The sequence below is a fragment of the Doryrhamphus excisus genome, linkage group LG1, assembly GCF_037039965.1.
Source record: "Doryrhamphus excisus strain RoL-2023G ecotype Guam linkage group LG1, RoL_Dexc_Guam_v1.1, whole genome shotgun sequence".
Taxonomy (NCBI): domain Eukaryota; kingdom Metazoa; phylum Chordata; class Actinopteri; order Syngnathiformes; family Syngnathidae; genus Doryrhamphus; species Doryrhamphus excisus.
In genome coordinates, this window is record NC_136357.1 from 28,034,921 (window position 1) to 28,062,890 (window position 27,970).

At 33.5% G+C, this 27,970-nt stretch overlaps 2 protein-coding genes across 2 annotated transcripts in view; both read right to left on the minus strand.

The window, feature by feature from the left end:
* Positions 1 to 1,701: 1,701 nt before the first annotated feature.
* On the minus strand, positions 1,702 to 12,597 carry LOC131132207 (myoblast determination protein 1 homolog). Its single transcript, XM_078793122.1, has 4 exons — positions 12,427 to 12,597; positions 4,183 to 4,773; positions 3,163 to 3,235; positions 1,702 to 2,016 (listed from the first exon to the last, which is right to left on the minus strand). The coding sequence occupies exons 2-4, from the start codon at positions 4,726 to 4,728 to the stop codon at positions 1,823 to 1,825; spliced, it is 813 nt and encodes a 270-aa protein (XP_078649248.1). The 5' UTR covers positions 4,729 to 4,773; positions 12,427 to 12,597; the 3' UTR covers positions 1,702 to 1,822.
* A 3,682-nt stretch (positions 12,598 to 16,279) lies between these two features.
* Positions 16,280 to 27,970, minus strand: part of otog (otogelin) — a 65,573-nt gene continuing 53,882 nt past the window's right edge. The window contains exons 43-53 of the mRNA XM_078793142.1: positions 27,495 to 27,599; positions 27,293 to 27,394; positions 27,119 to 27,217; positions 26,991 to 27,031; positions 25,625 to 25,703; positions 25,351 to 25,529; positions 24,043 to 24,147; positions 23,831 to 23,950; positions 22,202 to 22,247; positions 18,945 to 19,024; positions 16,280 to 16,511 (exon numbers count right to left, since the gene is read on the minus strand). Coding sequence (XP_078649268.1) covers positions 16,311 to 16,511; positions 18,945 to 19,024; positions 22,202 to 22,247; positions 23,831 to 23,950; positions 24,043 to 24,147; positions 25,351 to 25,529; positions 25,625 to 25,703; positions 26,991 to 27,031; positions 27,119 to 27,217; positions 27,293 to 27,394; positions 27,495 to 27,599 — 1,157 coding nt within the window. The 3' untranslated portion in view covers positions 16,280 to 16,310. The remainder of the gene's footprint in view (positions 16,512 to 18,944; positions 19,025 to 22,201; positions 22,248 to 23,830; positions 23,951 to 24,042; positions 24,148 to 25,350; positions 25,530 to 25,624; positions 25,704 to 26,990; positions 27,032 to 27,118; positions 27,218 to 27,292; positions 27,395 to 27,494; positions 27,600 to 27,970) is intronic.

The window sequence follows — 27,970 nt, forward strand, 5'->3', positions numbered from 1 at the left end:
AAGACAAAAATATTAACAAAAAAAAAACAAATTTCTATACTTTGACATTCATAGTTTCTGGGGTCAGAAACAGGAAGTTCGCGTCCTTGTGGCGTCACTTTGGGAATCACATCACCACTGAAGGCTCAATGTGCACACAAACATTCTAATCACTACAAAAAATATAAAACAAATCGTATCATAACTTCAATATTGTACAATATGTGTTATCATTTATAATAAATAATTGCAATATAGTTTTATTCATTATAATAAATCAAAAGTAGTCTTAATCTTGCAATTCAAATAACAACTTAAATGTGTTATGTGCGTCAGTAAAATGGCACCGACTAGTAAACAAAAGATGATTTTACAATGCCTCACACCACAATAATTAAATAATTCAATGTACCATTCATAGAACAGGCTGATACTAATAAAACGCTGCTAATGCCGTTAGCAACGAGATGCCAAACAAACACTCACCGATTCCGTAGTTGTAATCAACCACTGCTCCTTTCAACACACCGACCACGTATTGAATAATGTTTAGACTTTTGTATGTCTAGACATTTGTAAACTTCAAAAAGAGCAACTTGTACGTACTTGCAGCGACTCTTTCCATGTGTCCATCACCACTTCCGGTGTGTAATCTCTTCCGGACTACAAATACGGCACTGATTGGCCGCGCACCATCACGTGACTTGGCGACACGTGACCTAATGACATCGCCGAGACATCGCACGTACGGTAAATTTAATTAATATTTATATTATTATATTATTATTTATATAACTTTGTTTTCCATCTGTGTTACAGAGAGTTAATTTTTTATTTTGTTTATCATCATTTATACGAATTTGAAATTATTTACTGTATGTAAAACTATTAGCAACAGATGCCATAATTTTGTTAGCAAGCTAGCTCCTTTTTTAGAAGCTATAGTTTGTTTTGTTCATAAAATATAATACATATACATACAATACATGTAATACATACATTAAGAACACCGTTGGATTTACCCAACTTGACAACACGCCATCATATGATCATTATTGGCTAAATTGGATTTATTATTGGATTTTATTATATTATATTCATATATATTTATTGTATTTTCATTATATTTAGGCATTTTTATACTTGAAAATGTAGCCGAATGTACTTGATTGACATCATTATATACGTAGGGTTTTTTTTAAACACTTTATACATTTTTCTCAAACAGGCATTAACATGTCCTCATGTTCCTCTCTATTTATTTATTTATTTATTTATTTATTTATTTATTTAGTTTTAATTTTAATGAACAACCTACTTGGTTGGACACAAGAAATTATTAAGGTGTGTCTTGCTGGGTGTGGCTCTTCGCTGTTCGGCTGTAGCGTTTTTGCATCCTTGTTGAATTACATATATTTTTATATATATATATTTATATATATATATATTTTTCAATAATATACTCCAATAATATAATACTGTATAATATAATAATACTCCAATAATATAATACTGTATAATATAATAATACTCCAAGAATAATACTCCATCATATTATTCAACCACAAAACAGTGATGGTTTATTAATTACGATGTTTTTGAAAACAATGATAGATTGAAGCTGTGAAATTCGAAGTGCGGGGGATTACTGGATTGTGAAAAAAAAAAACAGTTTGACCTTCAGATTGAAATATTTCTTTAATAAATGTAAATCACTCATAAATTATTGATAAAATACGTAGCAAAAGGTTCATAGGTCTCAAAGCACAACTCTTATTTACAATTGTACACCTTCGTTTTCTTCATAGTTTTGGGAGAAAATAGCGCTCGGTCCCATCAGTTTTCAGAGAGACTCGTAGATGCTGTTGGGTTCTTCAAAAAGTCCACAGCTCCAGGGGCTGTTCTGCGGGGATCCCGGCCCACGGGGAACCACGCTATCCCCCAGGGAGGCCACCCCCTGCTGAGTGGTAATGCGCTCCACAATGCTGGATAAACAGTCCAAACTTGAAAGCAGTGATGGCGTGGATTTGTTTGAATCTGGAACAAAAAATAAGACAAAAAGGTCAGTTTTATCATTACAGGATAAAAAAAAACTGCTTACGGCCTTGTATCAGAGCCCTCTAGCCATAAAATAACACCCCTATAGTCACCGTTACTCTCCTACCAGCCAATATAGTAGACATTAGCCAGCCAATCACAGGGCACATATAGACAAACAACCATTCACACTCACATTCATACCTATGGAAAATTTGGAGTCGCTAATTAACCTAGCATGTTTTTTTTGGAATGTGGGAGGAAACCGGAATACCCGGAGAAAACCCACGCAAAATCCACACAGAGATGACCGAGGGTGGAATTGAACTCGGGTCTCCTAGCTGTGAGGCCTGTGCACTAACCACTTCTCCATCGTGCAGCCATATTTTTATCATTACAGTATTAAAAAAAACTGTTTACGACCTTGTATCAGAGCCCTCTAGCCATAAAATAACACCCCTATAATCACAGTTACTCTCCAACCAGCCAATATAGTAGACATTAGGCAGCCAATCACAGGGCACATATAGACAAACAACCATTCACACTCACATTCATACCTATGGACAATTTGGAGTCGCTAATTAACCTAGCATGTTTTTTTTTTGGAATGTGGGAGGAAACCGGAATACCCGGAGAAAACCCACGCAAAATCCACACAGAGATGACCGAGGGTGGAATTGAACTCGGGTCTCCTAGCTGTGAGGCCTGCGCACTAACCACTTCCCCATCTATGGACAATTTGGAGTCGCTAATTAACCTAGCATGTTTTTGGAATGTGGGAGGAAACGCGAAGAAAACCGGAGAACATGCAAACTCGAGGGTGGAATCGAACTCTAGTCTCCTAGTTGCGATGCCTGCGTGCTAACCACTTTACACCGTGCAACCCGGCTCAATTTAACATCCCAATGAAAACCAGGACAGGATGTTTTGGTCGCTCCTGAATAATTTATGTAAAGCAATACTAGGAAGAAGCATGCGGTCATATTTTTAAATATTTTTAAAGGAGAATCTCTGAAAAGGCAGTCCAGGGTGTACCCCGCCTCTCGCCCCAAAGACAGCTGGGATAGGCTCCAGCACCCCCCCGCGACCCTCGTGAGGATAAGCGGTAGAAAATGAATGAATCTCTGAAAAGAGGAAACTGACCATCGGCTGTCCGACCGCAGTAGAAAGCATCATGGGTTTCACTTCTGGTGGTGCATGGAGAGAAGAAATCCGCCTGCAGACAAAGACGACACCGTCAGTCACCCTGGACTGGTGGCCAGCCAATCACGGGGCACATATAGACAAACAACCATTCACACTCACATTCATACCTATGGACAATTTGGAGTCGCTAATTAACCTAGCATGTTTTTTTTGGAATGTGGGAGGAAACCGGAGTACCCGGAGAGAACCCACGCATGCACGGGGAGAACACGCGGCCCGTGGGCCAAATGTGGCCCGCAGGACACTAGTTTGAGGCCCCCCGCCTTGATATGAAAGTTTAACGTTAGTGCCCAGTATGTACCCAGAAAAAATTATTACGTTTGATTCATGTTCATGTTAAAGGTTAAATAACTGTTAATAGTTATCCTCCCTATCCGTGTGGAAGTGGTAAGTTTTTGGCTATTTAAGTTGAAAGGAAATAACTTGAAGGCTACCGTTTAGGTGGCTAGCTCTCTAGTTTGCGAGTTAGCATGTGTCTCAAGACCCTGCAGTTGCGCAATATGTTGTTAATAAAGAGTATAAATGTGACTATAGTCGTGTTTTGTCATGTCTACAGGGCTCTAATAATGCTTTGTTCGTTTTAATCTGAAAAAAAATCATTTGTCTACCCACCAACTATATGTGGTTTCTTAAGTTTTTATTATTATTATTATATTTATTTATTACTGATTGATTGATTTTCTTTATTCTTGATTTGTTGATTTATTTTTCATCGTATTTTGTGCAGAAAAATTAAGATATTTGAGAACAGTGGAATGTTTTATCAGAGCTTTTATTGTAGAAAATCGGAACCAAAGCACTGAAAAAGTTTGTATATTTTTCTGTTTTTAATAAATGCGTTTTTTTTGTTTTTTTTTTTGGGAAAACCTGATTTTTTGTATCCTAGTTTGCGGCAATTCACCTGATTAAGAAGTGATTACGTGTACTAGATTACTTTTACCCGCCAAGAATACTCACCATTCCATCCGAGCAGTTGGAGTGCGGGCTGGAGGCGTCCGTGTCTCCGCCAAAGTGTTCGAGCACCGGGAAGAAGCCGTCATCCCCGTCCGACCTCAGCAGAGCCTGCAGGGACTCGATGTAGTGGATGGCGTTTCTTAGGATCTCCACCTTGGGGAGCCTCTGGTCGGGGTTGGCGGACGTGCAGCGTTTCAGGGTCTCGAAGGCGTCGTTGACCTTGCTCAGACGCCGTCGTTCCCTCATTGTCGCCGCTTTCCTCCTGTCTGCGTGCGTCGACTTCTTCTTGCAGGCTTTGCAGGCCCAGAGTAGACAGTTCCCCGTCTGGTGGGGGCCCCCCGGGGCCCTCACATGCGTGTCTTCCTCCCCGGCCACTGGGACTTCATGGTGGTAATGATAACTGAGATGGTTCATTGACTTCAGATCCTCGACGTTGCTGAGTTTTGATTCCGTGTCGGGGAAAAAGTTCATGTCTCCGCTGCTGAAGCAGGGGTCGTCGTAGAGGTCGTCAGCGGAGGTGGGAGGGAAGGAAAAGTCATAGAGATCCATTTGTCTCAGCGGGGGAGTCTCACTTCAGATGTTCTTCTGGTGGATCTCAACATGGACGACAATCAAATCAAAAGGAAAAACCTCAACGTGCTTGAAGTGTCTAATGAGCAGCGACTGTGGAAGCTCACCTCCCCGGTGACTGCTTTTATAGCATTTGCATATGGGGCGGGGCTAAGGAGAGACTGGCCAATAAAATGGGGTTTGGTTACATTTGTATAGGAAGGCTTGGTGAAGAACAACTAAAAGAAAACAAGTTTATTTTTTTTTTTTGGACTGAACAAAATGTTCTATGGAAGCCCGTTTCCAATTAATTATTAAAATAGTCAAAATTATGAGATGAGAAAAGTTAAAATTACAGGATATAAAGTCGTAACTCTGACAAAAAATATCACAATTATGAGCTCATAATTATGAGATGAGAAAGAAGTTAAAATTATGGTATACAAAGTCATAATTCTGACCAAAAAAAAATCATAATTGTGAGAGAGGAAATAAGTAAAAATTACGGGATATAAAGTCAGAATTTTGACCCAAAAAAAATCATACTTGTGAGAGAGGAAAGTCATAATTCTGACCTAAAAAGTCATAATTATGAGAGAAAAAAACAAGTTAAAATTATGGGATATAAATTCATAATTCCGACAAAAAAAATCTCAACTGTGAGAGAGAACAGTTATAATTATGAGCTAAAAATTCAAAATTATGAGAGAAAAAAGAAGTTAAAATTATGGGATATAAAGTCATAATTCTGACAAAATATATCATAATTATGAGCTCATAATTATGAGATGAGAAAGAAGTTAAAATTATGGTATATAAAGTCATAATTCTGACCAAAAAAAAAAATCATAATTGTGAGACAGGAAAGTCATAATTATGACCTAAAGAGTCATAATTATGAGAGAAAAAAAAGAAGTTAAAATTATGGGATATAAAGTCATAATTCTGACCAAAAAAAAATCATAATTGTGAGAAAGGAAAGTCGTAATTATGAGCTAAAAAAATCATAATTATGAAAGAAAAAAGAAGTTAAAATTACGGGGTATAAAGTCAGAATTTTGACCCAAAAAAATTGTCATAATTATGACCTAAAAAGTCATAATTATGAGATGAGAAAGAAGTTCAAATTACAGTATATAAAGTCATAATTCTGACAAAAACATCTTAATTGTGGGAGAGGAAAGTCATAATTATGACCTAAAAAGTTATTATAAATTATGAGAGAAAAAAATAAGTTAAAATTATGGGATATAAAGTCATAATTCTGACAAAAAAAATCACAACTAAGAGAGAGAATTATGAGCTAAAAATTCATAATTATGAGAGAAAAAAGAAATTAAAATTACGGGATATAAAGTCATAATTCTGACCAAAAAAAAAAATCACAATTGTGAGAGAGGAGTGTCATAATTATGAGCTAAAAAGTCATAACTATGAAATGAGAAAGAAGTTAAAATTACGGTATATAAAGTCATAATTCTGACAAAAAAATAATAACTGTGAGAGAGGAAAGTCATAATTCTGAACTAAAAAGTCATAATTATGATCTAAAAATGCATAATTACAAGACAAAAAAAAATCACAATTGCCAGATAAAAATTCATAATTATGAGACAAAAAGGCATAAGGTAAAATTTACAAAATAAAAAGTGAAAATTATGAAATAAAAAATTAAAAACATAATTATGACCTTAAAGAAAAACCTTTTGAAATGTACAAATAATTGCATGTAAATTGGCGGTAAATGGATTTGAACAGAGTAACCATAGCCTGGACAGCGATGCAAAAGCATGGCGGCTGCTAAGCGCTTCAGTCTAGCGTCCCACCGAGCAGGTCACAAGGTCATGAGATTGTCTCTGATCTGAGGAGGACAAGCACCCCTATCCCCCCCTCCCCACTTGGGGGGGGGGGACTGGTGGGGGGGGTCATCCCTGGACAACAGTTTAAGAAGACAATTTGTCTGAACAGGTGACCTGATCCAAACTCACTGACACATCTACTTTTCATTTGTTTTAAGGGTTCATTTGAAGTTCTCATTGTTTTGTGGAAGTGGTATTAGGTATTAAGATTTGTGACAACGTCTGATGGTGGTTAGTTGCTGCCCAGTCTCACCCAGACACAGGGTTGATAGCCTGTTATTCATACCTTTTAAAATCAATGCATGTTGCCAGTATTTACAGTCATTTTTTCTTCCGGGTTTGTTTTGCAATACGTGATTCAGAGTCACCACAGTGATGACGCAACACCAGGAGCCTTTTTTTGCATCTTCCCAAAAATTGCTTTTTTTTCTATGTATGTTTTTCATGCAGGGGTGTCCACAGCAAGGGCCACATAGTCAATCTGAAAAGCACCATAGTCCCCCATATTGGGATTTACGCTATAAATATTAGTCCTACATAATGTTAGCATGCTAGCATTGCCATTGAGACATGATATAACACCCCTATAGTCACCTTTACACTCCTATTACCCAACATTAGAGACATTATGACATACTAAATAAGACTCGTGCTCATGTGTGTTGCTGTAAAAGTGTTCCTGGATTTGGGATCGAACATGGGTCTCCTAGCTGTGTGGCCTGCGCGCTAACCACTTGTCCACCGTGCAGCCCGTCACTATTTTCTATGACGGATTATTGTGCCTGTTGTGAGATCATTGAAAGCTGCAATTAAAAGCCGAGAAAGTCACTTCATACATTCATTTTCTACTGCTTATTGTGCTGGAGCCTATCCCAGCTGTCTTCGGGCGAGACAGCCAATCGCAGGGCACATATAGTCAAACAACCATTCACACTCATATTCATACCTTATGGATAATTTGGGATCAAACTTGGGTCTCCTAGCTGCGTGGCCTGCGCGCTAACCACTTGCCCACCGTGCAGCACGTCACTATTTTCTATTGTGTGGAGGGGTCGGACAGGAAGTGGCGTTGGGGGTTCGGGGTTGAGATGACAGATTATTGTGCCCGTTGTAGTCACTTCATTCATTCATTTTCTACTGCTTATTGTCGCGGTGGGTGCTGGAGCCTACCCCAGCTGTCTTCGGGCGAGCCAGCCAATCAATAAAGACATAAAGACAAACAACCATTCACAACAACCAACACAAACAACCATTCACACTCATATTCATACCTTATGGATAATTTGGGATCGAACTCTGGCTAGCTGTGTGGCCTGCGCACTAACCACTTTCCACCGTGCAGCACGTCACTATTTTCTATTGTGTGGAGGGGTCGGACAGGAAGTGGCGTTGTGAGATCATTGAAAACTGCAATTAAAGCCAAGAAAGTCACTTCATACATTCATTTTCTACTGCTTATTGTGCTGGAGCCTATCCCAGCTGTCTTCGGGCGAGCCAGCCAATCACAGGGCACATATAGACAAACAACCATTCACACTCACATTCATTTTTTTTTTCACACTCACATTCATACCTTATGGATAATTTGGGATTGAACTCGGGTCTCCTAGCTGCGTGGCCTGCACGGTAACCACTCGTCCACCGTGCAGCCCGTCATTATTTCTATTTCCCAGTGTCGATGACTGTGACACGAGTGACAATAACGTCGTGATTCATCGGTCGGCTTGTGATACTCAGCCTCTAATTTGAAGTAGTTCAATGTGAATTGCATCACTCCTCGGCATGCTGGTCATCATACATGGATGAGTGTGATGCCTGGAAACAATCCTCCCCCTGCTCTCATTCACACACCGCTGGGTTCCATTGGAGTGAGCGGGGCCTTCGTGTCGGCCGCCCCCCCATGAACCCCCCACCGTCCCACACTCAGCTTCCCTTGGAATTGATTCACTGCTGCTGCTGCTCTCAGCATTTTCAGCATGAGATGAGAAAGAACTTAAAATTATGCGATGTAAAGTCATAATTCTGTCCAAAAAAAAAATCATAATTGTGAGAGAGGAAAGTCATAATTATGAGCTAAAAAGTCAAAATTACAAAAGAAAAAAGATGTTAAAATTACGGGATACAAAGTCATAATTCTGACCCAAAAAAAATCATAATTGTTAGAGAGGAAAGTCAGAATTATTACCTAAAAATTCATAATGATGAGAGAAAAAAGAAGTTAAAATTACGAGATATAAAGTCATAATTCTGACAAAAAAAATCAGAACTGTGAGAGAGGAAAGTTATAATTACGAGCAAAAAAATTCATAATTATGAGAGAAAAAAGAAGTTAAAATTACGAGATATAAAGTCATAATTCTGACAAAAAAAATCAGAACTGTGAGAAAGGAAAGTTATAATTATGAGCTAAAAAGTCATAATTATAAAAGAAAAAAGATGTTCAAATTACAGGATATTAAAGTCATAATTCTGACAAAAAAAATAATTGTGAAAGAGGAAAGTCATAATTATGAGCTGAAAAGTCATAATTACGAGAGAAAAAAAGAAGTTAAAATTACGAGATATAAAGTCATAATTCTGACAAAAAAAATCTGAACTGTGAGAGAGGAAAGTTACAATTATGAGCAAAAAATTCATAATTATGAGAGAAAAACTAAGTTACAATTACGGGATATAAAGTCATAATTCTGGCAAAAAAATCCTAATTGCGAAAGGGGAAAGTCATAATTATGAGCTGAAAAGTCATAATTATGAGAGAAAAAAAGGAAGTTAAAATTACGGGATATAAAGTCATAATTCTTACAAAAACATCATAATTGTGGGGTAGGAAAGTCATAATTATGAGCTAAAAAGTCATAATTATGATATAAAAATGCATAATTACAAGACAAAAAAAAATCATCATCATGACATTGAAAAGTCATAACTGTGAGATAGGAAAGTCATCATTTTTAATTGTGAAAAAATTCACAATTACCAGATAAAAATTCATAATTATGAGACAAAAAGGCATAAGGTAAAATTTACAAAATTTACTGCTGGTGCTGCTCTCGGCATATTCTCCTCTGGTAAGGTAGAACATTCCCAATCCCCCTTTTTTTTAAAGTAAAAATGTGTCCCTGTTGTTGTTCCTTTGTTCAATGTAAACAAACATTGAATAAATCTTCCCGTGTCAGCAACCTGACCATCAAAGCTTAAATGAGGAAACCATAAAAGCTCAATCAGGTCTGATATCCTGTGAGACGACAAATTGGGACTTGCAGGAAGGGACGGATCTTGATGAGGATTCCAGATGGTCTGAATCCCATCCCATGATGAGTCCAAGTCTGGGTTGTACTCAAATGGGTGGGGGGGGGGTGTCCACTAGCAGTCCACTTTTTCACTAGCATATAACTTCTGTCCTTTAATATTTTGACTTTATTTTTTGTAAAATTACATCAGTTTTTTCAATTTCTGCTGTTACTGTGTTTTTTTTATTTAAATTTTCTTCTTGTAAATTTTTCTGTCATAATTGTGACTTAATTCCCTAAATATTACAACATTTTTCAAAACCAAATTTTGTTTATTTCTCATAATATTTTCACTTATTTTTTTTTAGGAATTTAAAATTGTATCTCTGTGTGAAAATCATATTTTCCCTCATAATATTAAAAGTGAAACTTTTTAAATCTGACTTTTTTCTGTTAATATTTTGAGTTTAATCTTTTTATTTCTTTTCTGCTGTTTGTTTTAATTTTCCAAGTATTTCAAATTGTTTCTTGTAAATTTTCTTCTCATAATTATGATTTAATTTCCATAATACATTGACTTTTTAAATTTAACTTTATGCTCTTAAAATGATATTATTTTCCCTTGTAATATTACAACATTATTTGTGTAAAAATACCACTTATTTACTGTTAGAATGCGTATTTTTTCTTAGTATTTTGACTTTATTCTTGTTAAATTACTGTCAATATTATATTAATGTCATACTGTCAATATTATTAATTAATTAACAGTATAATATTATTACAATCATATTATACTGTCAAAATATTACAAGAAAACAAAAAGAATACAGTTTAAAAAGACGAAAAAAATTAGGTTGTGGAAAAAGTGATAATATTATGGAAAGTAAGATTATTATTATTGGTTATATCATGTACTGACCCCCTCGAACAGCACACAGCTGCCGCGAGGCGTACGAATGGCGAGGTGGAAGCGGGAGTTAGACAGGTGCGCAACTTGCCCCCCCCCCCACTGACAGGTGGAACAACGTCGCAGTTGGTACTGCGAATGACTACTTCCTGTTGTCTAAGTGAGGCGCTTGACCTTTGGGTACTTTGTGAGTGACCCGAGTGTCACTCGCTGCTCTAATAGGACGTATTTAGCCTGCTGGAACGCGCACGGGCAGATTGTTTTTACATCTTTCTTTTTCTGACCGCCGATGTCAGCAGATTGTTCCTTGGGATCCCGCCATGATGATGACATGGCATCTTTGGTTTCGCACGCAACCTCTGTGTAACGCTGACCTTATTTCAACTTCTCTTTACAAGCATACTGTAAAGATATGAAACGTATCATGTCTATTAGTAATTCAATTGAATAAAAAAAAAAAACTCATGGCAAAACAGGAAGGTGGTGATGTCATGGCGTCTTTGGAAACGTCTTCAATGAAGGTAAAAGTCATGTTCATTTATACCTTTTATTCATAATTGTTTCATGCATATAAACGAAAATTATATTACATTTTATCATAATATTATTACTTTATTTGCTTAAATTTAAGACTTTTTTTGTGTTAGAATACAACTTTTTCTGTTAATATAATAAAAACTTTTTTCTCCAATAATTACCATTACTTCATTAATGCATGCACATCATGTTAAGCCACCCCTCGTTGTTACGACAACAGACGGGGTTATAATAGTCCCCCACTTTATTTTTTATTTTTATTTTATTGTCATAAAATTTGTGGGGGGGTTTTATTATTCAAATTATTATTATATATTATTCAAATTATTTTTTAATTATTATTATTATTATTTCCAACAATTTCATTTTTATTTTTGTTTGTTTTCTTCTTGTAATTATGACTTTATTTCCATAAAATTTTGACTTTATTCTCATAAAATTACTGCTGTTCCTTTCCATTTCTGTTGTTCTTGTTCTTTTTTTAATTACATTTTCCAAATAATTACATAAATATTTTTTTTCTTTTCATACTTTTTTCCATAATATTTTGACTTTATTCTCGTAACATTATCACCTAATTTTCCAAAAATGTCATATTTATTTGCTGTTTTTGTTTGCGTTTGAAAACGTTATTATTTATAAAAGGTATTTAATATTTGTCTATATGTGCCCTGTGATTGGCTGGCAACCAATCCAGCTGGAATAGGCTCCAGCACCCCCCGCATCCCTAAGAATAAGTGGTAGAAAATGTTTTTTGGTATTGTTAATATTGTGTTATGGTTGTTTAGATATTCGAGTCGCCGCAAAAGCAAAAAATATTTGTAATTGGGAAGTAGTTGGGAACTGATATTTACCTGTAACTTATCTATGTTCTACCGCTGATGACTGAAGAATGGACAAAGGCGGAAAGTGTTTTTTTTTCTGATGAAAGACAGGAGTCTAATCTTTCTTTTGGCAGCCATGTAACACAATATTCTTTGTTCCTTAAAAAAAACAGTCAAAATTTGGTATAAATGTTGAAACGATACTATTATGAACCTTTTCATTGGGATTTGGTCTTGAGAACAGATCAGGTACCTCTCTCCTGTGAGTGGGTCAAAGGTTAAATCAATTCAACGGACTCTCTCTATCAGCTCCTGCTGTGACAAAGCCATCAGCTTACTTCCTGTCCAGGGGACAAATGTCCAGCTCTCCCTCTCTCTTTCTCTCCCTCTCTGGTGGACGCGGTCTGGCCTTGTCGTCAGCAGCCTCTGACATTGGGATGTTTTTCCACTCCTCCTTCTCATGGATGTAAATCAGGAGCGTCGCAGGGACTCGGTTCAAAGACGCCGCGTGAACTGGAGCAGAGACAGAAGTGCTGACATCACTGTGGCGGGGGGTGTGTCCACAGAATATTATGGACCTTGATTGGATTAGACTTCCATCAGAAAAAAGTTTGTTATTACCTTTTTTTTACTTCTTTAGTAGCAGTTTTTGTGAAAAGATACACTTTGACACAAATTTAGCCATATTCTATACTAACTCCTGGCTCATACTTACGACATAATCCGTTACCTAATGTAGTAAACATAATAAGAGTAAACGAGCCATTTAAACATAAATGATATTCATGTTGGTGTGTTGTTGTTCTGGCGCCATGCAACATTACAGTAACATTAGTGACACCTAGTGACTAAAGTAGAATACTACATTTCATCAACATCATCGGTTGTTAGCTTAGTCATTTTTATACTTGAAAATGCTTCATTTAGGACAAAAATATGTAACATATACTAATAGTAGATCATATTTTCCATTCATATCTTCTGTTATTAAATCTGGTAAATGAGGGAGGGACAACTGATTTAATAATACTCGGCTAACACAACCTGCTAACACTCTGCTAGCTTATTTCTTCGTCGACATTAAGCTAACAATAGTCATTGTTAGCTTAAACAAAAATATGTAACATATACTAATAGTAGACCATATCTTACATTCATATTTTCTATCTTCTATTATTAAATCTGGTAAATGAGGGAGGGACAACTGATTTAATAATACTCGATAAACATTTATGAAGGCTAACGCAACCTGCTAACACTCTGCTAGCTTATTTCTTCGTCGGCATTAAGCTAACAATAGTCATTGTTAGCTTAAACAAAAATATGTAACATATACTACTAGTAGACCATATCTTACATTCATATTTTCTATCTTCTATTATTAAATCTGGTAAATGAGGGAGGGACAACTGATTTAATAATATTTGATAAACATTTATGAAGGCTAACGCAACCTGCTTAACACTCTGCTAGCTTATTTCTTCGTCGACATTAAGCTAACAGGTTCATTTCCACAACACACAAACCAGCTAAGCTACAAAATACCGGGTCACATATTGACAACCTTTACATTTTGCTCTGTTCTCTCACCTTTATATTTTCTTTTTTTGACAACAAGACTTCATTTTGATTGGTAGTAGAAGTATAGTTTGAATCAATCTGCTGTCACAACTTCCGACCGACTAGTAGTGGACCAAACCATTTCATGTAGCTGGGGGTGTATATGGGTGTTCAGCCAATATTGAGGTTTACGTTTGGTCAATGTGGATACTTAACTGTTACTACCAAATACAATATATTTGTTTTAATAAATTTCTGACTGTATATATATTTTTTAAAAATCACAGCCACAAACCAAAATATTGTTTCTTATTTATCGGGGTCCCTGTCAGTCAAGGCAACTTGGAATTGTCCTAACTGTTCTCCCTTTAATGAAGGATTGTAGCGTTAAGAACAGGTGAAAGATTCCGCTCCAAAATAATGGAACACAAGAAGAAGAAGTAAGAAAAGTAACTGTTGGCTGTCCTGGAAGTCCTTGACGCCATTATATAATTTACATATAATTTGCATATTCGGTTGTAAAACGTGTATGAAACAAAAATACTGCCTTGTAAATTCAAGTTGGGGGGAAGGTGCTTGTTTTTGGCGACATCTAGCGGCCACAAATTGCTGCACTTCCAACACAAACACTTTCCAACTCAATTATTATTCATGACAAGTTGCTTAAAACGCGTAGTAATTACACCAATGTCAGACTTTAAAAGTAAATAAAAACCAAAAGTGGTGACAAGGCCATTCACACATTTATTCTTTATCCATCTCCAATAAATTAATAAAGTGCAGCTGGATTCAAATCAGTTAACTCACTATTTATTGTTCATGTTATATAGTATAGATTGATTACAGTGAAAAATATTTGACTATTTAATTGGAACGTTAATATTAATCGCGGTTAATTGGTTCCAGACCCGGGCCGTGATAAGTGAATTTCTGCCAAATAAGATTCCTTATTTATATTAAAATGTAATATTTTTGTAGTTAGAGCCTGGAAAAAATGACTTTTTAAACATTATTAGAGCCCTCTTGAAATGACATAACAACCCTATGGTCACTCGAGAGTCTTGTGTGTCTTGTGAAATAAAAGTGTTTTTCGGATTAGTGGACAGGAAGTGAGTTTTAGCTGGATGATTGCATCAACTGTAGACTGTATTTAAACTGTATATAAACATTGTATTTTAACTTTACGTTACTAAAATTAGACGGTAAAATTGCACCTTTTCTTCTCTTAAAATGTTGACTTTATTCTGGTAAAATTAGAGCTGTTTTTTGTCATTACTGCTGCTGTTTTTTCCCATCTTTCTTCATGTAAATTTTCTTTTTTTTTTTAATTAATTAGACTTTATTACTTTTTCCGCAAATTTATTTACACAAAATTATGTTATTTTCTATATAATTCTGTATAATTTTCTACATAATATTGATATATAATTATATCAATATTTCAACTTCATGCTCCTAAAATGACATTATTTTTCCTCATAATTTTAAGATGTGATTATCGTAAATGTACAAATTTCTTATTTTTGTTGTTTTTTATTTGTGTAAATTTGTCTTTTTAAGTTACATTTTTGTTACATTATTGTGATTATTGCGACATTATTGTGACTTTATTCCCGCATCATTCTTTTTTTTAATTAATTAGACTTTATTACTTTTTCCGCAAATTAATTTACACAAAATTATGTTATTTTGTTCTTTTTTGATAATATTATAAATCAATATTTCAACTTCATGCTCCAAAAATGACATTATTTTTTTACGTACAACTTTTTTTTTTCTTAATTCTTATTTTTGTTGTTGTTTTCATTTGTGTAAATTTGTCTTTTTAAGTTACATTTTTGTTACATTATTGTGATTATTGAGATATTATTGTGACTTTATTCCCGCATCATTCTTTTTTTTAATTAATTAGACTTTATTATTTTTTCCACAAATTAATTTACACAAAATGACGTTATTTTGTTCCTTTTTGATAATATTATAAATCAATATTTCAACTTCATGCTCCAAAAATGACATTATTTTTTTACATACAACTTTTTTTTTTCTTAATTCTTATTTTTGTTGTTGTTTTTATTTGTGTAAATTTGTCTTTTTAAGTTACATTTTTACATTAAAAAAAAAAACACTTCACTTTTTACATTTTATTATGTCTTGTCTTCCCAGCGCCAGTGCGCCAAGGAAAAGGAAAGCCATGCAATCACCATGCAAGTGAAAATAAACATCATACAAACGCACATGGACATTGGCCGCTTTTTTTTTTTGTTTTTTTTTTTTTTTAAGTCCCAGCTGCTCGACGGGGATGAGGATTTGAACGCTAGAAGCTAACCCGAGCGCCGCCATGATGGACTTTCTTAACTTAAGTCATGCTTTTGTGGGTTTTTTTTTTGGCTACTTCCTGTGACTATTTCTATCCCTGCAAAGTAAATCTGTCTCTAGTAACCCGAGAGGTCAGAGGTCAAATGTCACAGTGCCGCGTGTGTGTGTGTGTGTGTGTGTGTTTGTGTGTGTGTGTGTGTTTGCAGCTGCCGGCGAGGCACAACTGCAGTCGTTACTTCCCTGCCAGAGAAGCAATGCAATTTACAGTATTGTACATACAGTACATTGTGTAGGGGGGGGGGGGGTGGTGGATGGGGGGGGGTTGTTGGCGGCCATAGCTGCTCTAGGTCCACTGGCAGGAGCAGTCGGTGGGCTCTTGAATGGCGTAGCTGACCCAAGTGGAGTTGCCGCTGCAGTAGAGCTGCACGGAGCGCCGCTGCAGGCCCATCTCTCGGCAGCACTTGCAGAAGCGAGCGTACGTGTTGATGTTGTAGTTGTAGATGCTGGCCGACGGGCACTTCCCGTCACATGACACGATGTTCACCTGCGGCACAGAAAACAACAACAAGACGTTTGGCGGAAGAATTATTGGCGCTATAATTACAATTATAATATATTCCAGTATATTATGTAGGCATGGACGTTAATTATGGGTACTGATAATTATGGGCCTGATATCAGTATAAAAACGCAATCATGAAAAACAATATTTTATTATAAAATGTCTAGTTGGAGGGGTGCTCAGCTTGAAGTTTTTGGAAATTTTTCAAAAATTTCTTTAAAATTTTTTTTTTAATTTTCTGCTCATAATATTATCGTAATATGTATTCCTAAAATGTATATAAGCAGGTACCAATATGAGTTAAAAAAAAACTACCGTAAAGTTTTCCCATAATGCATAATGCATTGCATCCAAGCAAAGCATTCATTGGTGCCTGCCAGGATGCTGCAATTACGTCAGCCTCCCTCCATCCAATGTTGTAAACCGAGGATTATCTATAGTTAAATAAAATAAAAGCACAATACACTACATAGTTATACATATTTCAGTAAAAAAATGTATATCAGCTTGATGTTTTTGGAAATTTTTCAAATTTCTTAAAAATATTTTTTTGATAATTTTCTGCTCATATTATCATCATAAAAATATGTATTCCTAAGCAGTTACCAATATGAGTAAAAAAACAAAACAAAACTACTGTAGCGTTTTCCCATGATGCATTGCACCCAAGCAAAGCATTCATTGGTGCCTGCCAGGATGCTGCAATTACATCAGCCTCCCTCCATCCAACGTCGTAAACCGAGGATTATCTATAGTTAAATAAAATAAAAGCACAATACACTACATAGTTATACATATTTCAATAAAAAAATGTATATCAGCTTGATGTTTTTGGAAATTTTTCAAATTTCTTAAAAATATTTTTTTGATAATTTTCTGCTCATATTATCATCATAAAAATATGTATTCCTAAGCAGTTACCAATATGAGTAAAAAAACAAAACAAAACTACTGTAGCGTTTTCCCATAATGCATTGCATCCAAGCAAAGCATTCATTGGCGCCTGCCAGGACGCTGCAATTACGTCAGCCTCCCTCCATCCAACGTCGTAAACCGAGGATTATCTATAGTTAAATACAATAAAAGCACAATACACTACATATGTACTTAATAATTTCTAGTTGGAGGGGTGTTTATGGCATCTCGAGAAGTTATACATATTTCAAGAAAAAAATGTATCTCAGCTTGATGTTTTTGGAAAATTTTCAAAAATTTCTTTAAAAAAAAAAAAAGTTAATTTTCTGCTCATAAGAATTATTAGTGCTATAATTGCAGTTATAATATATTCCAGTATATTATGTAGGGATGGACGTTAATTATGGGTACTGATAATTATGGGCCTGATATCAGTATAAAACCGCAATCATGAAAAACAATATTTTTAACTTTTTCCCACCAAGGGTTTGATATTGTTTATGCTCATAATATTATGACTATAGTTCCATAATATTTTTACTTTATTTCTATAATATTATAACTTCAATTCAGTTGAATATTATAAATTCAATTTTCTGCTCATAATATTATCATAATAATATGTATTCCTAAAATGTATATAAGCAGGTACGAATATTACGAATATGAGTAAAAAAAAACTACTGTAGAGTTTTTTCTTGTTAGAATGTAGTTTTTTTTCCCAAATATTATGACTTTATGTCCATAATATTTTGACTTCCTGTAACGTTCTAACTTATCTAATTTTCTTGTGTAATAATTCTTAATTTCATTTGTAATTCTTTTTTTTTGCTTGTTTTTCATAATAAACAAAAAATAAAACATAATAAATAAAACATAAATAAACATTAATAATAAATAAAACAAATAATAACAAAATAATGATAAAATAAAATAAAAATAAAATAAAAAAATAGAATAAAAAATAATAACAAAAAACAATAAATATTTCATAATAAACAAAAAATATAACATAATACAACATAATAAATAAAACATAAATAAACATAAATAATAAATAAAACAAATAATAACAAAATAATGATAAAATAAAATAGAAATAAAATAAAAAATAGAATAAAAAAATAATAACAAAAAACAATAAATATTTCATAATAAACAAAAAATATAACATAATACAACATAATAAATAAAACATAAATAAACATAAATAATAAATAAAACAAATAATAACAAAATAATAATACAAAAATAAAATAAAAAATAAAGAATAAAAAACAATAATAAAAAAATCAATAAATAAAACAATAACATGTCATTTTAATATTTCAACTAAATGATAAAATGATATTGTTTTTCCTCACAATATTATTATTATATTTTATTATTTATTATATTGTTATTCTCTTTTTCTCGTTAGATTACAACTTGCAGATTTTTTCGATTTTTGCTTCATCCATTTATCAGCAAAGGAGTTGGCGAAGGAAGCGAGTCACGTACCGGCCGGTTACTCCGACAGTCATTCTTCCGGATGGTCATCCTGACGGTCACCTTCTGACAGGGCTTCCCGTCTTCTTTGCCTGTCCGCAAACCAAACGTCAAGCGACACCAACGACCTCTGCCGTAACATAATAGCAAAACATCGCGGGCGGAGGCGCGGCGTCAATCACCGATCAGACGTTAGCTTACCGATGTACAACGTTGTTTCAATCCCCAGCGATGGGCTCTAAATACGACTGCAGCCAATCGGTCAGCCGCAGAATCAACTCAATGAATCCCTTTGTTGTCAGAAACATGCGGCACCGCCACCAGGTTTCCGGTTACGTGGGAGTCGGTGGGACCCGAGCTCCCACGACGGGGTGGTCTGCCCCGTCATGTTTTTTTTTTTTTTTTCAAAGTAACGGTCTCGTTTGCGTGTAAAAAAAAAAAAAGCTCAGGTTATATCTCAAAAGTCTGGACATATTATGGATATATTCAAATTTACTTTATAGTAATTCTGCAAGGGACTTGAACCGGTACCCTGTGGATCCCTGCAGATTGAGCTACTGATTTAAAAAACAATTAATTACTCAAAATGACTCCCAAAGGCGAGTGTATGTGTGGCAATATGAGAACAGGAAGTACAAACAATGAGTCAGTCGTCATAATGTTTCCTGTTAGCGCTACGCCTCAGCTAACGGCTAACGCTCTCTGGAAGCGCTGGAAGCAAACATGGAAGCAGCATGCAAATCTTCTACACTACAGCATCATCATCATCTATAGCAGGGGTGTCCAAAATGCGGCCCACGGCACATGCTAAAAATTTTATTCAATAAAACTAAAATAAACCAAAAAAACTTGTCTTGTGATAAAGACAAAATATTAAGAGAAAAAAATTTAATCAAATGAAACAAAGTCAGAATTTTTAGAGATCATTTTCGTAGCAGGATGTTTAAATATAAAAAAAAAGACTAAAGGAAATAATAATGTAAAAGACAAACAAATAAAGTTGTCATTTTTGGAATATTAGGTTGTCCATAAAGTTATAATGTTGTGAGAATAAAGTCAAAATATTATGACGACAAAGTTTTTTTTTTCAAACATTTTATGAGAATAAAGTCAAAACATTAAAAGAAAAAAAGTTCTAGTAAAAAGAAAAAAAATAGTAAAAATTTGTAATATTATAAGAAACAAATCAACTTCAAAATTTTGCAGGGGGAAAAAGTTTGTGGAAAAAAATGTATAATGCCACAATATAAAGTCAAAATATTATGAGAATAATGACAACAAAACAAAAAAGCAAAAATGGAAAAAATATTCTATTGATGAAAATGTGGCAATTTTATGAGAGTAAAGTTATAATGTTATGAGAAAATCTTTAATAAATAATTGAAATTTTAGTCGCTAAAAATATATTTTTCCTAATATCCTTATACCTAATATTTTCCTAATATTATTCTAATATTATGAGAAACAAACAAAACAAAATACAGTTGTAATTTTTTGAAAAATAGGTTTGGGGAAACATTAGAATAATATTAGAATGAAGTCATAATATTACAAGAGGAAAATTTATGAAAATTATGTTAGAATTTAAAATAAATTAATTTTAAAAAATAAAAAACAGCATGCAAAAAAAAACAGCAAGAAAAAAAAACAAAAAAAAACTTCTCCCAGACATTCTCCCAGCTGGGCATGCCCATAACACCTCACCATGAAGTCATAATATTACAAGAAGAAAATGTATGAAAATTATGTTAGAATTAAAAATAATAATAATATTTTTTAAAAATAAAATAATAATAATAATATTTTTAAAAATTAAAAAAATAATAATAAATTAATTTTTAAAATAAAAAAACAGCAAGCAAAAAAAACAGCAAGAAAAAAAACAACTTCTCCCAGACATTCTCCCAGCTGGGCATGCCCATAACACCTCACCATGAAGTCATAATATTACAAGAAGAAAATGTATGAAAATTATGTTAGAATTAAAAATAATAATAATATTTTTTAAAAATAAAATAATAATAATAATATTTTAAAAAATTAAAAAAATAATAATAAATTAATTTTTAAAATAAAAAAACAGCAAGCAAAAAAAACAGCAAGAAAAAAAACAACAACTTCTCCCAGACATTCTCCCAGCTGGGCATGCCCATAACACCTCACCATGAAGTCATAATATTACAAGAGGAAAATGTATGAAAATTATGTTAGAATTAAAAATAATAATAATATTTTTTAAAAATAAAATAATAATAATAATATTTTTAAAAATTAAAAAAATAATAATAAATTCGTTTTTAAAATAAAAAAACAGCAAGCAAAAAAAACAGCAAGAAAAAAAACAACAACTTCTCCCAGACATTCTCCCAGCTGGGCATGCCCATAACACCTCACCATGAAGTCATAATATTACAAGAGGAAAATGTATGAAAATTATGTTAGAATTAAAAATAATAATAATATTGAAAAAAATACAATAATAATAATATTTTTGAAAATTAAAAAAATAATAATAAATTAATTTTAAAAATAAAAAAAAAACAGCAAGCAAAAAAAACAGCAAGAAAAAAAACAACTTCTCCCAGACATTCTCCCAGCTGGGCATGCCCATAACACCTCACCATGGAGGCGTCCCGGAGCCACCTCAACTGGCTCCTGTGGATGACTGAGCTTCTCACCATTACTTCTCAGCCCATTTTTACAAAATATTCTCTACTTCCATTTTTTTTTTTTTTAATATGTGGGAAAAAGTTTGGACACCCCTGATCTATGGAAACATGCAAACATCTACGCCCGGACGACTGGGCTTCTAACAACAGCACGTTGTTGCCAATCAACAATGCACTGCCCGGACAGTGCTAAATGTAGCAAGAGGATTGTTTTTGTTTTTTTTTTGGGGGGGGGGGGCGTGACTCAACTTTTGTTTTGCTCACTGAAGAAGGGGAGTACATTGTCGAATATCAACAATAGCACAAGCGATTATGGTGCTTTTTAGTACCTTTTTCACAGTTTGTGTTTACTGTGGGAGTCAGGGAGCTAACAGAGAAAGGGAACAGAGGGGATCCGGTACCTGGTGGGATCGGTAGATCATGGTAAGCTGCGGCACGTACGTAAGTAAGCCGCGTACAGTACAGTACGGTACATGTCTTCAGGTGCTTCAGGGTTAAAGTGTTTTGGGATTCTTTGTGGGGCGAGTGTCAGCTGTCGGTCTACAGCGCTACGGGAAACTACTACGCCGCGGCTACGCCGTGTTTACGTGTCGTACTCACATGTCTTGCAACATCCGTCCATGTAACTTAGGACACTTCCTCCCATCTGGGTGCAAAAGAGAACCAGGAAGAATTATTAGTTAATGAGTTATGTCACGCTGCAATGACGTCAGCCTCCCTCCATCCAACGTCGTAAACCGAGGATTATCTATAGTTAAGAAGTTATACATATTTCAATTAAAAAATTTATCTCAGCTCGATGTTTTTGGAAATTTTTCAAATTAAAAAAAAATGTTTTTGTTAATTTTTTGCTCATATTATTATCATGAAAAAATTTATTCCTAAGCAGGTACCAATATGAGTAAAAAAAAAAACCCAAAAAACTACTGTAGCGTTTTCCCATAATGCATTGCATCCAAGCAAAGCATTCATTGGTGCCTGCCAGGACGCTGCAATTACGTCAGCCTCCCTCCATCCAACGTCGTAAACCGAGTATTACCTATAGTTAAATAAAATAAAAATACAATACACTACATATGTACTTAAAAATTTCTAGTTGGAGGGGTGTCCAAACTTTTTCCCACCATGTTTTTGGAAATTTTTCAAATAAAAAAAAAAATTTTTGTTAATTTTCTGCTCATAATATTATCATAAAAATATATATTCCTAAGCAGGCACCAATATGAGTAAAAAAACCAACAAAAAACTACTGTAGCGTTTTCCCATAATGCATTGCATCCAAGCAAAGCATTCATTGGCGCCTGCCAGGACGCTGCAATTACGTCAGCCTCCCTCCATCCAATGTCGTAAACCGAGTATTACCTATAGTTAAATAAAATAAAAACACAATACACTACATATGTACTTAAAAATTTCTAGTTGGAGGGGTGTCCAAACTTTTTCCCACCATGTTTTTGGAAATTTTTCAAATTAAAAAAAATATTTTTGTTAATTTTTTGCTCATATTATTATCATAAAAATATGTATTCCTAAGCAGGCACCAATATGAGTAAAAAAACAAAACAAAACTACTGTAGCGTTTTCCCATAATGCATTGCATCCAAGCAAAGCATTCATTGGTGCCTGCCAGGACGCTGCAATTACGTCAGCCTCCCTCCATCCAACAGCGTAAACCGAGAATTATCTATAGTTAAGAAGTTATATATATATTTCAAGAAAAAAATGTATCTCAGCTCGATGTTTTTGGAAATTTTTCAAATAAAAAAAATTTTTTTGGTTAATTTTCTGCTCATAATATTATCATAAAAATATCTATTCCTAAGCAGGCACCAATATGAGTAAAAAAAAAACCCAAAAAACTACTGTAGCGTTTTCCCATAATGCATTGCATCCAAGCAAAGCATTCATTGGTGCCTGCCAGGACGCTGCAATTATGTCAGCCTCCCTCCATCCAACGTCAATGGGCCAAATGTGGCCCGCAGGACACTAGTTTGAGGCCCCCCGCCTGGCCCGCGCAGAAAAAATTATTACGTTTGATTCATGTTCATGTTAAAGGTTAAATAACTGTTAATAGTTATCCTCCCTATCCGTGTGGAAGTGGTAAGTTTTTGGCTATTTAAGTTGAAAGGAAATAACTTGATTTTCTTTATTCTTGATTTCTTTTTCATCTTATTTTGTGCAGAAAAATAAAAAGTAAGATATTTGAGAACAGTGGAACGTTTTCCAGACCTTCATACACTCCGTTTCATTGATGGGAGGGCAGCTGAAGGGATAGGAGACGAGCGTCGGTCCGGAAAAAGTATCGATGCATTCAAACTTCATGCAGTTGTACATCCAAGACTTCCCGGTCTGAAAAACCACCATCAATTATAAATCAGTCATAAACCAACCACACGTATTCCGACTATCCGCTTCCCAACATTCCTAACCTAAACACACACCTTGTAGAGGAGAGTGGATCCGTTGTCGTGAGTGTAGAGGCAGGAAATGTTCTTACAGACGCCACAACAGGTCGACGCCTCTTTTGAAGGGATGTACATCTGATTCTGAAACGTTTATGGTTGGGAAAAGTGATTCAAGGTTGGGAATCATGGGGTGTCCAAAATGCGGCCCAAGAACTATTCGAGGTCTGTGGCTGTTTTTTTTTTTTTTTTGTTTTGTTTTTTTACTGTTGCGTGGCTCCTTACAAAAATATCATTTAACAAGAAAACTGCAAAAACAGAAAAACAACAGCAATAATCAGCAGTAATTATACAAGAATAAAGTAAAAAATATTGAAAGAAAAATTTGTAATTTAACAATAAAAGGTCATAACTTGTAATATTACCAAGAAAAATTATAAATAAACAAACAAATACATTAATATAATATAATATAATATAATATAATATAATATAATATAATATAATATAATATAATATAATATAAATTATATTATATTATATTATATTGATGTATTTATTTGTTAATATAATAATATATAATATAATATAATTATACATATTTTATTATTTTATTATTATTATATTATATATTAAATATAATTATATATAATTATAATAATAACATAATATAAATTATATTATATTATATTGATGTATTTATTTGTTAATATAATAATATATAATATAATATACAATACAATTATATAATAGAATATAATTATACATATTATATAATATATATTATATTATATTATATATTAAAAATAATTATATATAATTATAATAACATATTATATTATATTATATTATATTATATTATATTATATTATATTATATTATATTATATTATATTATATTATATTATATTATATTATATTACATCATATTAAATCATTTCATGAAGTTGAAAAACCAAACCAACAAACTTGTAATTTTTGGAAAATTAGGATGCGGAAAATATTATAATATTACAAGAATCACGTAAAAATATTATGAAAAAAAAAGAAGAACATTGAAATAGTTAGAAAAAAACTGTGATTTTAAGAAAACAAAGTCATAAATGCTGAGAAAAAAAGTTTAAATTTTTAGGCATAAACATGAAATTGATGATAAACAATATAATTATAATATTACGAGGAAATAAAAAAATAATATAATTTTAGTAGCACAGAGTTGAAATACTACCTGTTTTTAAAAGACCCCCCCCAAAAAAGTTATAATTTTTAGAAAATTAGTTTGTGGAAAAAAGTGATAATATTCTGTGAATAAAGTGAAAATATTATAAAAAATAAACTCATGTCTTACCAGTTGGCAGTGGGCGGAGCAGTTGGTGCTGCTGGTGCGAAGTAAATGCAAACCGCTGGTGGCGTCCAGCACTCGGCTGCACTGTCGGCTGTAACACAAACCGTCCTCGCCATGTTCCACCAGCGTCTGCCCGGGCCGCAGCACTCTCCGCTCGCCGTACACGCAGACCGCTTCTCGTACTGCACGCATCAACCAAAAGACGGCGTTACGGGGGCGGGGCTTTGATGGTGAAACGCTTATATGAATATTATATGAATACCGAGGGCATACTCACTACATTTGTGTCGTTGGCACCCGCACGGGTTCTGCGCGTCAGACAGGAATACGCCGCCGTCCAACTGAAGCGTCTCTCCCTTCATATTCAATCAAATAAAAATATTACTATAGTAAAAATTTATATATTAATAAAATTAACATATTAAAAATATCAAAGAAACAAATTTGTAATATTATAAGAAAAAATCTTATAAAACATTAAAAGAAAAAAGTTGTAGTCTAATGAGTAAAAAAATCATAATAATATGAAGAAAAATATTAAAGAAAATAAAATATTAATATATTAATACAATTTATATATTAAAAATATTAAAGAAAGCAATATTATAAGAAATCAATTTTAAATTTGTAAAGTCAAAACATTAAAAAGTTGTAGTCTAACGAGTAAAAAAACATAATAATATGAGGAAAAAATTACATAAAATAAAATATTTATATTTTAAAAATTAATATATTAATAAAATTAATATATAAAATATATTAAAGAAACAAATTTGTACAAATTTGTAATATTATAAGAAACAAAAATATTTTTTTAATTTGTAAAGTCAAAACATTAAAAGAAAAAAGTTGTAGTCTAATGAGTAAAAAAATCATAATAATATGAGGAAAAATATTAAAGAAAATAATATATTAAAAATTACTATATTAATAAAATGTATATATCAAAAATACTTAAGAAACAGAAAGTAATATTCAAGAAAGTAATATTATAAGAAATCAATTTTAAATTTGTAAAGTCAAAACATTAAAAAGTTGTAGTCTAACAAGTAAAAAAACAATAATATGAAGAAAAATATTAAATAAAATAAATATATTTATATTTAAAAAAATAATATATTAATAAAATTAATAAAAAATAAAAAAAACAAATTTGTAAAAATTTGTAATATTGTAAGAGACAAAAATATTTTTTTAATTTGTAAAGTCAAAACATTAAAAGAAAAAAGATGTAGTCTAATGAGTAAAACAAAATCATAATAATATGAGGAAAAATATTAAAGAAAATAAAATATTAATAGATTTAAAAAATAAGATATTAATAAAATTAATATATTAAAAACATATAAAAAGCAAATTTGTAAAAATGTTTAATATTATAAGAAAAAAATCAATTTAATTAATTTAATATTAATTACTGACACCTAGTGGCCAATGTAGAATACTACATTCACAATTTTAATGCTTCTTCTGCTTTGTATTTGTAATTTGGAACCATTTTTTTTGCTTGAAAACGTATGAAAATGAATAATAGGCTCTATTCAACCTCAAAATAACAATCATTTATTAATTTTTCGAGCAACGCCGCAATGTTTGAACGTCAATATAGCGAAAGGGACGACTGTACACTTCATGGAACGTACCAATCCACATTTAGGAGGGGTGATCTTGTCGCAGGAGCACTCTAAAAATGACATTTGACATATATTTCAGACTAAATAATTACCGATAATGATAGTGAATAATATTATTAGTATCGCAGGTTCAATACCGCATGTTTGGTTGGGACAGCAGTCATCCGTACGGGGAACTGATACAGCCGACATTCCGACTGGACAGGTGAGGTGGGGACACCTGGAGGGCTCACATACTACGCAGTACAGCATGTAAGTACTAATATTTTTAAATTATGGAGTAATACGTGTGTGTGAGTGTGTACACTGACCACATCGATAAATGGGGCAGCAGCGATCCGTGGCGTTCCCGTCCACTGTTAGCACCTCCCCATCCTGACAGCGAGGTGGTACATCCGTACAGGAAGAACACACTAAACCGAGTAGCAAAAACATTTTATTATCATATTGCATATCACAACTAAAATATGTATATTTTTGAAATATTATAAATATTTCATACTTGATACTTACTGCAGATGTGATCCAAGCAACAGCTATGATGAGTTTTGGTGGAAATTAATATCTGGTCGCTTCGACAGGTGGGAAGCTCGGACTCACAGCGAGCGGGATCGCATTCTGGAAGACAAAGATAAAAATATTTTGAACCAGCCAATCACAGGGCACATATAGACAAACAACCATTCACACTCACATTCATACCTATGGACTAATTTGGAGTCGCTAATTAACCTAGCATGTTTTTGGAATGTGGGAGGAAACCGGAGTACCCGGAGAAAACCCACGCAAAAGTCCACACAGAGATGACCGAGGGTGGAATTGAACTCGGTTATCCAAGCTGCGAGGCCAACGCACTAACCACTCGACCACCGTGCAGCCATATTTTTATCATTACAGTATAAAAAAACCTGTTTACGACCTTGTATTAGAGCACTCTAGCCATAAAATAACAGCCCTATAGTCACCGTTACTCTCCTACCAGCTAATAT